The 12,017-nt window shown below is 40.8% G+C and overlaps 1 protein-coding gene across 2 annotated transcripts in view; it reads left to right on the top strand.

Annotated features, from left to right (window-relative positions):
* The window catches only part of BMPR1B (bone morphogenetic protein receptor type 1B), a 258,845-nt gene that overhangs the window by 224,696 nt on the left and 22,132 nt on the right, over positions 1-12,017 (top strand). For both annotated transcript variants that reach the window (XM_040599152.1, XM_040599162.1), the window contains 2 exons: positions 7,595-7,697; positions 8,669-8,771. In XM_040599152.1, coding sequence (XP_040455086.1) covers positions 7,595-7,697; positions 8,669-8,771 — 206 coding nt within the window. The remainder of the gene's footprint in view (positions 1-7,594; positions 7,698-8,668; positions 8,772-12,017) is intronic.

Here is a 12,017-nt window from a genome sequence, read left to right as displayed (position 1 = left end):
ATTAAGTGGTAATAAACCACAAAATTATAACCCCTTTTGTCTTCATAATCTGAAGATTTCAAACTTGAATGTTTACTTGAGTGGTAAAATTATTTTTTCCAATTCAGACATCAAAATAGTAATTGAAACTGGAATTTAACCATCAAATGCTAATCGCTTTGCAGTCCAGAAAAATGGAAAGTCAAAAGACTTGCGTTACAGCTACTCCTCTTCCCTATCCTGTGCTGTCAACTGAGCAGTATCCACCTTGCCACTTGCCCAATGAGCAACAGCGTAAATGAAAAATTGCTGTAGAATTTGGATTAATATAAAAAAAAAAAAAATCAAGTACCTTGCCTTCATGGCTTGTCAGCAATAACCCTTTTCAGGATGGTAATCATTGCTATGGCTCCTCCACCTAGGTGTGAAAGCTGCAGTGAGGTACGAAGGACGCAACACCCTTCTTTTCCCTACATCTGCTTCACTGTTACTCTGTAATCATTTGCTTCTTGAATTGCCTGCTACAAAGCTGGAATTGGTTATGAAAAGTTGAATGGGACACTACAGAGACAAGAAGGTCCTAAATCTACTGGTCGAAAAGATTAGTTACTAGGCCTCTGATTAGCTGGCTGTGTTGAGACCAGGTTTCAAAAGATTTGACCAAACCCAACCAGTTTAGCAGGGATTATTGGTTTCCCCTGTTTTGGGGTCATCCTACTAGTCAGGCAGTAACTTTCGTATTTCATCCTAGCTTAAACAAGTGTTGGCACAGTTTTAAAGCATTCAGGAATTCTCACTGAACCTCACTATAAAGCAATTTTCCCCATGTTGAAGCTCAGGCAGAATTGATCTCACTATTGAAGAATAAACGAACTGCTCCAGATTAAAAGTTATTGCATTAATTATCTGCTTCCTTCAGATGTAGCCATTAAAAGCCTTTTAAATGTTGTATTTTATAAAAATCAAACCTCTCATCAGCCCTATCAAGTCTGTTAAGCTTTGGGCTGTGCTTGGACCTGCAAAGCTGGGATCTGTCAGCCCTGCAGGGATGAGCCAGTGTGTGCTGGGGCACCCGAGGGCCTGGCAGAGCCCTGACACTCAGGAAATTCACTGAGCACATCCATAGCCAGGTCTCGGGCTTTGGAGAGCTTCAGGCACTGTCCCTACCCAGGCTGTCACCGAAGCAGGGTAGCCTTTTGTGTCCCCAGGAGCAAGGAGGGCTCTGAAAGTTCAATGGGAAAGTGTTTCCAGCTGTGTTTAAATTAAAACTCTGAGAATAAAATAGCTAGTCCTATCACAATCAATATTAAAAATCTCTCATAAAAAGAAGTCTGCCATCCCACCTGAAGATTTTGGTCTGCTACCGCAGGTATTTATCCATTCAAGTCTAGATACTGCCTATAGTACCAGTATTCTGAACGTTTATATAAAAAGGAGGACATCTGGTGGCCATTTAAATTGTATTTTTAGAAATTTAGAAGTCAATATTCTTTAACCACATCTGTATCAAATCCTCTAACAGCCTGCTATGTTCCTGTACAGAATTTCTCTTTCTTTATACTTCCACCACTTAAGTCAAATAATACTTTAGGGAGCTAAGGATAACACTGCAGCTTAAAATGCAGATCACTTTCTGTATCAACAGAAAAGCAGTAGCTCAGGTTAGAGTGTGCTTTAAAAATGGGACAACCCATGAGAACATGGTGGAAGACTCATTATAGGGTTATCTCATCAAGGGAGGGTTAGTGTCAGGGAGCAGTGAAAGGGGCCAAGGCAGGAGCTGATCCTCACTCTGAAGGATCCCATTTCCCTAAGGATACCTGAACACAACAAGCAGAGACAGCTCTTCTCGATGGCTCTTCATGTAGCTAGTGGTGGTCTGAATCCAGGCAGGAGATGGAGGCTGGAGACAGACAGTCCTGTGTCATCACTTGAGGAGAGGGGGCTTGATGCTCAGCCCTGAGCTTAAATGGAGTCCTTGGGCAGGGGGTGTGTATGGGTGGAGGGTCCCATGTGGGACCACTCTGGGCAATCGAAGCCCATTAATGTGCTCAGGGCCCTGACAATTCACATCTTTGCAGAAGGTTCTCAATGCTCTCTGCTTGTAAAGGGTGTGTTAACCTGTAGCGTGTTGAAACTTTATTCTTCTTTCTGAACATCTGTGTGATTCATAAAAGGCTTTCAGTAAAGAAGCTCAAAGCTGCTTTGAACACAAACAGGACCTTGTTTTATTGTTCTATTTCAAGTTTTGCCTGTACAAGGTGAATGCACAGGCAGTTGTGTCTAATCCAAATTAATTGCATATTTTAAAGAGTAGTGTTAGATTTAATTGGCTTTGACTGTAATGGGATTGCAGTAAAGGCAGAGCCTGATTAGGTGCCTTGTTGTACTCTATTTTCTATTCACAAATAAATGCTGACAGTTTTAAAGATTGGGCTGGTAGAGTTAATTCCTGATGTGTTGCCTACTGGTCTTGATTGTGTTTCTGCCCAACTGTGTCTCGAGGTAGCTTTGGTTATCTAAAGCAATAAAATAATGAAGTTGCTTTTCCAGTGTTACCAGAGGTGATAATTCACTTCAGCGATGCTATTTTCTTTCTCCTGTTCTCCAGATGATAGGATTAAATTTTCTTTGTAATTTGATATGTAGAAGGAAGAAGATTTCAACAGTGGGCCAAGGCACTGAGTTCAGGCAACTTTTCTTTTAAGCAGCTTTAATTTTTAGGGTAAAGTTGAACATTTTCTGATAAAGGAGTCATGGTGAGATCTTAGAAGTCAGCCTTTCAGTTTTTTTAATGTTTATTTTTTAATGTAAACCTTTATACAGGACTGTACTAGAGGCAGTTAAGTCCCCTTTGATGATTAAACCAAAAAACCCAAAGGTTAACTGAGACAAGTTCTTGCAAGGTCCAGTCTTTCCTCGCCCCCCCCCTGCCAGGGCCACGTCTCATACGCAGCTCAGCAGGTGACTTCGCATCGTGTTTAAACTGAAACACAAAGTCCCCCTCCCACACTTCTTAGCTGTGCCCCAGAAATTCTTCATTCGTAGTTTTGTTCAGGGCTCGCCCATTAGGTATTCAATATAAACCTTAAGCTAAATAGTAATGCAAATCCAGTCTCCCTATATTGAGACATGTTGCATTAACTCTCAGTTTTTCAGCATGTGGGAGTACTTTGGCATCAGTGTGCAGAAAGTGCTGGAATGCCTAAGACTTCCCTTTGATACTGAATTTATTTATACAAAAAAAAAAAAATCCAAACCAGCAAATATCCATGTTAAGTCTCTCCCAGCATTAAAGAAGCAGCTACATCATACAGATTCAACTGCAGTGTAATCTTGAGGTCAAGTAAAAGAAAAAATTTGGTCTTTGTTTAAATTTTGGAGATAAAAGGGATGAATGCAAAAGGGAAAAGAGGAAGATGAGTAGCTTTATTTTGACTATTTGCTTCTTGATAGTTCTCACATCTACTGAGATGGATTTTGCACATAAGTGAAAGGCGCTAAAGAGCCCTGGTGAAAATGCAGAAGTACCCGTGCTTGGTGCTGTTGCCATACCCCACGTTCTGCTGTCAGGTCTGTAGACCTGTCAAATCTCGTACACTCAGCATGAAGCCTAGAGAGTTTCTAGGGCTTTCCCTCATAGGTTGGCATAACGGCTTGTTTTCTGCCTTGTGACCCCGCATGTCATGAAGAACTGTTTGATCTGATTTGGGATTTAGTAAGAGAATGCAAGACACATTTGGTGGGCTGGGTCATGTCTTAGTTCTGGGAGAATAGTATGAGCAGGTATTATAGAGAAAATATTAATTCATTGACCTATGTATGATAGCTGAGAAGATGCTCTGCTAGGATGCGTTGGGTACCCTCCTTTCTCTCCATGTGTAGGGTCATTGAGCACTCAGAGAGCCAAAAGGTACCATACACAGCAGAACATGCATGATAGGTCCAGCATCACCATCTTGGACACTAACGTGGCCAGAAACTGTGGCCTGCTGTAAGCCAGCCTCTTTGCTCTGTTACTCTTGTAGGTATCTCATTGCCTTTAGAGTAGCTGTGCAAACATCTGAAGGTACATCTGGCTCAACAACTGTGTGATACTCCTCTCACTTGGTTTTACATTACTTCCCTGATGGACAGCCACTAACTATATTATTTTTTTCTGAAAAATTAGCCAGTGTTGAACACATATACAGTGACTTTTTGTTTTATGGATGATGTCCAAAGACAGTATTTTGCTAAATTTGGCCTTCATCTTCCTTAAGTGAATGATGCGACAAAGTACATACATGAATTAGATACAAACTGGGAGTCAGCCAATTTTCAAATTAGATTATTTCAGCCACTCTTTACAGAAGAATATGAACTTCCCAGTTTCTTTATGTAATGTAATCTAACATTTTTTGATGAATTTTTAAAAACAGTGCAGAAACTTGTCACGTTGCTTTGGATGGAGGTGAAAAGATACTGTAGCTCCTTCCTGTATCAAAACCAGAAGCATAAAAAGGAGGAGTGGACAATAATAATAATACTCATAGGGACTCAATTGCAAATAAAATCAAAGGTAAGGGATCTTTTCATCAAGTTATTTAAACCATCTGTTTGTGATAGGCACTGAACGAGGGAAAGACATTGCTTTTCCAAGTTATATATAGTGCCATCCCTGGCTGCATCATGCACACACAGAGCAGGACGGGAAATCTTCGGCAGTCAAGTTTTGGTAGCTGAGGTATCGCATCCTCTGTGAGAAATGGCTGTTGGCCAGTGAGGACATCTGTGTGAGCAGCTGCAAAGCTGTTGGCCTCTGTTCCTCTCTTCTGACATTTAGTTAAAGGTCTCAGCTAAGATCACCTCTTTCTTTCTGGTAATCTGTAATTGTAGCAACACCTTCTACATCAGTGTCTGTCAGTGTTTCCACTGTTAACTCTCTCTCTATTTTCCTGGCATTTGACTTGGCTGTAAAAATTCACTCTTGGCAAATACATGACATACCAAATCTGTGCTTATTAATGATCACACCCAAAATGTATTTAATCTCTCTCCTGCACCATACTCTAATAAGATGATGCTTTAGTAGATGTTTACCCGGATGTTTTCAGTAACATCAGGTTGAGTTACTTCTTTACACACCATTCACGGAATTAAATTACACAGAATTCAAATTACAAAGTTTAAGAAAATAATAATTCTGTACTACACATTTTTGCTTGGAAATAGAGAATAGATTTTTTGTTTTGCTTTGCGTGTATCAATGATGTACATACGTTTGTATTTGTGCAGTCACCAAAATAAACATAAACCCGGAGACGATGCAGACTTACCTGACTTATTTCTGTCTTGTTCTAATAGTAGGAACAGTTTCATTTCTACCATAGGCAGGTACGAGGTAGGGTCATCAATAAACCAGCAGGGGTATGTCCTGCCCTTTACTTGGAGTGTGTGGTCCTTCTGACATCCTGTGAACCTGGAGAACAGGTTGGGGGCAGAGGAGGGGGGAAGCAGGTAGAGATACTTCTTTCTTTTCAGAAGAGTCACTTCTACCTCTTGCCCACACACCTGAGAAATTTTCGGTAAGATAATGAGTTCTTAGGTTGCATGAAAATGTCTTTATTTTTTTCTTAGAGGTAGAAACAAGTGGTACTAATGCTTATTTTGCTCAGTTTTGCTATTTTTAATTCTCACACTTTTCCTTCATTACCATTGTCTGTAAAGAACGTGATTTATCCTTATTGTTGGAACTTTATAACTTTTTAATTTTGCTCTATCCAATCTAATTTTGTTTATCTTTTTAAATTTGAAGTAAAATTTTCAGAGGGACTAAAATGCTTGAGGAGCCTGAATTTAATTCTCAGAAATGAGCTAAGAATCTGAGTCCCATGGCAAGTCAGAAAAAAAGGGAAATAAAATGGGTGACTTTCCTGCTTCTTTTTTCCCATTTGCAAACAATTTCCATTCCCCTGCTTTCCCTTGTTTGTGTGGTTTTTTTTTTTTTGCTGGGGACTGTTAGCTGCGGAGTTCATTTTTGTGTTTTACTCGATTGCAATTTATTGGTTTGTTGCTCTGTCCCCTGGGTTAAACTTACTCATTACTTTGGATCAAAGGCACCATGCAAACAAATAAAATCTAATCTAATACAATATTCTACTCTAATGGATTCCTTACAGTCTCTGGTCTTGGCAATCCTATTGTTCCTATCTTTTAAGCTTAAGCAATAAAATCAAGGTGGTTGGTGCCCAGAAGGGTTGCTGTCTCCTTTGCCTTACTTGTATGCACAATGTCAAAGAAGGGTAGAAGTCATCGCTTGCTTCTCCAGGAAAGTAATTTGTAACATGCAACTGGTTACTTTTCAAATCCAAAGTCAGTAGCCCATGATAGATTATTATTTGAAGTAATAAGCTTACTGTGGCTAGACCCTGCACCACTAATATAAAAATATGCCACAGCATCTGTTTGACATGATCCTATGCAGCATCTCTCTGTCGTGTAGCTAATACTTACAAATTGTGTTAATCTCTTATACGTGTAACTGTGCCTCTTGTTTCTTACATCTTCATTGCCTTTGCTGCTGTTGCTCTCTTAGACTCTTCTTTCATTCAAGGAGCAAATAATATGAAATTTCGCTGCGTTTAAATTTTCTAATCCTTTTTTCTTTTTATTTCCTTGTTTTAACTGAGTTTGGTTCTTCTCTTCTGAAAAATGCTCATTGCAAATCATAACCAGTGTTCTTTTCCTGGAGAAATTAACAGAATGTTTTATTTTTATGTGACTTAAATGTCTTATATTAAAGAGTTTTTCTTTGGTTTTGGATCATCTTCCTTCAAAGAAGCTAATTTGTGTTTCTTACACACGTGACGTGCTGAGAAATTAATATACAGCAGTCTCAGTAAAACGTACCCTTTTCGTGCCCTCCTCCCCCTCGTTCCGTAGTATTCAGGCATTTGACCTTCATTGAGGAAGGACATTTATCACCAGCACCATCTAGCCATCTGTAAGTATACTTGTCCTCCCTGGTGCACGTTCTTGTAAACGGAAGCATTATGGATCACTTTAGCCTTATAACCCAAGTAAACAGTTATGAAAGGGTTGATGATAACTCAAGGACTCATAGGCAAGAGTGTCACAGTTTGTGGTATGGTTAAAACAGGAATCACAAATCACTCTTAATAATATTTTACATTTAGTGTCTCAAAATGTTACTTTCTTCAGGTCTCCAACCTGGTGCAAATATCCACGCCTTGTTTGAACGCACAAGGCAGACCTGCTGTAGCATTGATGTTTGTGTTTATATACATCTCCAAAGTCTTGATACACTAATGACCTTAGGCAGAGAATTGACCTGTTTGTTAGTGGGGTTCATAGCTGTGAAATATTGGAAAGGTAAGTGTGTCAGCTCCCAGGCAGAGCCTCCCTTGTGTGTGCAGGAGCTGGTCCACAGTGCTGTCGGCTCTTGGACTGCATTGCAAGAGGTTTTCTGGGCTGCCTGAGCCTTCCAGCCTGCATTAGTGCCTCAGTTTGTTCATGGCAGATTTGCCTTGCAAGGAACAAAGTTTAAGACTATATTCAGCAGCACTTTTTTCTCCTCAGAGCCTTCTCCTGATTCTTTCTTTCCAACCCTCAGCACTGATGGCTACTGCTTCACCATAATAGAGGAAGATGAGTCCGGTGGACATTTAGTTACCAAGGGATGCCTTGGATTAGAGGGCTCAGACTTCCAGTGTCGGGTAAGCAAGCATTTGCTGCCAGTGTCGCTTGGCTTCGTTTGGTAGCTTTCAGTTGAAGTGTGGTGAACTTTTACAATTATTATGCCCATGCTTTTCACTTCTGTTCATTTGGCAGATAGTTACTTCGCATTAATTTCTGAGAGGAGTGCATTTATATCCCCGAATGGTGATATTACAGCTGCTCCTAACCATGACTTAAGTTTTTGGGTTTTGCACTTCTCAGGGGAAGTTTGAATTTAGAGAAATGCAGTCGTAATTCCTGAAGTCTCTATGGAAGGTAAAGTTTGTTAGGATGTTATTTGATGGACTGCAGCAACCTTTATATCTTACATGCAGTTGCACCTTGGGTTAGTATTTCTGGTGCCAGAAATTCCCTTCAGGCACAGTGATCACCTGATGGAGAACAAATCTCACTGCAGGAATGGAAGGGGTATGGGCAAGGGAGCAAGGTGGCTCTAAAGTGTTTGCCCTTCCTAACATTTGCTTAAATGATTTTACATAAGTACAGGAACAGTCTAAGTGTCAAGGTCCATAGAAGGTATTTTACCCAGCTTCCCACAAGAGCAGAAGCAGCAGCTAAATTAGTCCACACTAATTTAGTTTCTGTAGTTTCTGTATTATTATGGCTAAATTGTTTTGAATACCCACGTTAACTTATTTTTGTAATGTAAGTCTAACTGATGGACTTATGTGACCTTCACAGTTCTGTCGTGCACCAATAGAGTGAATCAGTCCCTTCTGCAGCACTAGGGCACCAGCAGAAATACATTAGGGGTGAATTAATCTTTTAATTACCTAGATGAAATGTTGCTGGAAATGCTCTGTGGCAGAAATCCTTACTCCACATGTCCTAGAAATCGGTAACCGGCTGCGGTCCAGTTAGCAAGTGCATCTTTCTCTCTCAAGTGCCAGAATGACAGTGTGTGTTTACAACACAGGCAATTAATTTGCTTTCTATCAAATTGTTGCAGGACACTCCTATTCCACACCAAAGAAGATCTATTGAATGTTGCACAGGCCAGGATTACTGTAACAAACACCTTCACCCTACGCTGCCACCCCTGAAAAATCGAGGTAAGGCAAAGCAAATCCAGTCCCAAACTGATCTTTTCCTGTTGTGGCTCTTTGTGCCTTAGGATGGGACAAAGCCAAAACCCATGCACTCCCCTTCAACTGCACCTGATTAGAGAGATGAATTGCATTAAATAGTATCACAGAATTCCTATAGGTCATGTGGGGAGCAGTGCCTTGTCCCGCGGTTGCTGACACTTGCTGTTACTCCAAGTTGCATACACGCAGTGAGTACCAGGTGCAGCAGTCACACAATATTGTCCTAGCACTGACCTGCTGGCTCTCAGACATCATCCCAGAGACTCAGGTCAGTCATGGCAGAGGATGTCTCATGCTGTGTGTGGTTTTAGCCTGATAGTACAATTGAATCCTCTTTCTAGTCCCTGCAACACGCATCGCTGTTGTTCATAATTCCCGTCTGGGACCAGGTCTCCAGTGGTTAATCAGTCAGTTCAAGTTGACTGAAGTCCATTAAGCTTTTCTTTTTTAAAAGAGCTGATAATCCAGCACTAGGACAATAACTAGCCACTAAAGCAGATCTTCTGCTTGAAAAATGTAGCTGTAAATAGAATGTAAAATAAGAACTCATGCACTGATTTTTTTTTTAATTATTTTTTATTTGAGAACCAATTAACATGTATTAACTTAGTAGATTCTGGGGCAAGGTTTTAGCTTTTTCGTTCGTTTGTTTGAACATCACTTTCTGAAAGCTGGTAACACTATTTAGGCTGGATGTTGCAGAACACGTTCTGTAGAAATGTATTCCTAAGTAAGTATGAATTCATCCATGATAAACTCTTGGCATTGGCAAGATTTGTGGTGGTCAGCATGGAGTTTAGCCTGCGAGAGTCAGTTCAAGGTTGCAGGAGAATTTGTAACGTGGCGTTCTGAGTTTAAAATCCAGATCAGTGTGTAGGTGCAGTCTTAATTACACAAACATCAGATACCTACACAGAGACATGCTCAGAGAAAACATTCCCTCATGTAAGCTGTTCCCTTCACACCTATGAAATTCTGCACAGATGGGCTGCAGAATCAGGCCTATGGAGAGTAGTATGTAAATATTTCACTGTTTACTAGCAAGGCAATAAGTCAGCGAAACCTCATAAAATTCTGGCTTCCAACATAAGAGTTATGTACTACTGTTTGTTTTTTTTCATTTTAAAAAGTTCTTTGGACTGAGAGAGAAGCTCCAAGAACAAGTCAGTATTTGTTCACACTTACTTAGTATATCAATAAATATCATTTCAGTTTGGAAAACACTGCCTTGATTTCTTCTTGCTGCTGGCTGAGTTTATTCTACATTAAAACTACTTAAAAATACTGAACCAACGCCTAGCACTAAACATCTGCCTTGTTAAGATTGTAGTTATTTGGCAATACTATCTGCTGTTTATACAGAAAGCAATAAAACAAGCTTTTTGTAGTGGCAGAAGTTGTTTGGATCGATGTTGGTTTTGCTCTGTGTGCGTATGGGGTAAATAAAGCATCACTTGGGTGCCATGGTGGCAGACCCCTTAAACAGAAGAGGGAATATTTGTTGAAAGAAAAATTTCAGAGAGGTGGAACAGGATTCTAGCTGCTCTGTGTTGCAAAGTTGTCTATTTTAGCATGACAAACAGAAGGTGATATATTCATTCCACATATTCGGAGGCTTTTGTTTGAAATAAACTCTCGCACTACCAGTATCCTGATAGTACATTGTGGAAATACATTTCAGGAGCTGGTTTATTAAATGTGGCTGGACAGGGCTGAAGTCAGCACTGTTATTAAAGCCTTAAGTACATAGGCCATTCTTGGTGTCTATTTTTAGGCCTGTTTGAATTTGTCAGTGCAGCACCCTGGTATGAAAGCTCAGAGAAAAACCATAGTTTACACTGTAGATCCTCACTGCAACCACGTGCAAATACTGTGTGCAAATACACGCTGCTGACAGTGCCCAGTACTATGGCTGTGATCACTGTTTCTATTGGAAACATTTAGATTAGGCTGTGATTGACTAAGTACTGTTAGAGTTGTATATTAAATTTAACATAAATCGCAAGTACCAAGAAAGAGAAGATAAACTTAAAAACAAGCTTCTAGGAACAACCCTCTGACCTCCAGGTTTCCATGAAAAATATGTATCTTCCTCAGCACTGAAAAAAGCAAACAGAAATTTGGCTTCTAATGAACTTATGTCTGGGGTCATATCTCATGGGAAACAGTCTAAGGAGAGCATCCAGCTGCAGGTCAGAGGTTGTTGAACTGCAAATTAACCTATGCACCAAGGTAACATCTACAAAGGCAAGCGACTTATGTTTCTCAGAGTGCTTTTCCAGACCTGGCATGTGCTGGAAAGTGGGTTTTACCCCCCACCCCACCCCCTCCCACCCCCACAAAAAGAAAGGAGGACCATATGCACAAAAGTGGGAGCCAGAAGAATTAGCACTGGTCAAAGCAAGGCTTGTTAAGCAAGATGGAAGAAACAACAGCTAAGCCTAAGTTTTGAGCTCATCTCAGTACAGAACTAGCAGGAGAAAATACCCCAGAGAAACCATGAAGTCCTGATCCCAGCTGTACATCTGTCTTACTAAGGAAATGAGAGTCATAATTGGGTCTCATACAACACCTCTGCTTTAAACAATAAAAGATATTCCTGGAAATCCCAGCAAAAGCACAGGCTGAGACCAGTCAAAAGGAGAAATATGTCTTTACTGATTTAGAGCCTATATAAGCAGAAGTGGTGGTGCCACCGTGTCTGGCTCCCTGCCTGTAGAGCTCATGATGAATGGGCAAGGGAATGATTGGAGGAATGATGGGGTTTGGTGTGTGCACACAGTCTCCACGCCTCAGATTTCACTGCAGTTTTTACTTGGATAACCGTAACATTGTGAGCTGGAGGGACCTGGGGAGGGAGGAGAACCTCCTCTCCCTTTGATATGCTGACTTCTCCCTTGAACCTGCTGGGTGGCATTTTCAATGCACTGCTCAGCAAGGTCCTGTGGATGGCAGAGTGAGGGGAGCAAATGGTGGAGGAGGGGACAAACATGGGAAAATAACTGAGAAGCAGCTTGGTATCATCGAAGACCCTCCTTTTGTTGCCATCTCTCCCTTTCTGTGCTGCTCACCACTGACACCAGCACGCACAACTGTGTTCATACGATACAAAACTGTTAATGTGCTGTTTGCTGGGCCAGCCAAAGTATGTGAAAAAGCTTCCTAAATCTACTGCATGTTTGTTTTGTGCTGCCCCCACCATGCTCCTGG

The sequence above is a fragment of the Falco naumanni genome, chromosome 1 (genome assembly GCF_017639655.2).
Source record: "Falco naumanni isolate bFalNau1 chromosome 1, bFalNau1.pat, whole genome shotgun sequence".
NCBI lineage: Eukaryota > Metazoa > Chordata > Aves > Falconiformes > Falconidae > Falco > Falco naumanni.
The sequence above is the reverse complement of the archived record's forward strand: the minus strand, read 5'-3'. Positions and strand labels throughout refer to the sequence as shown.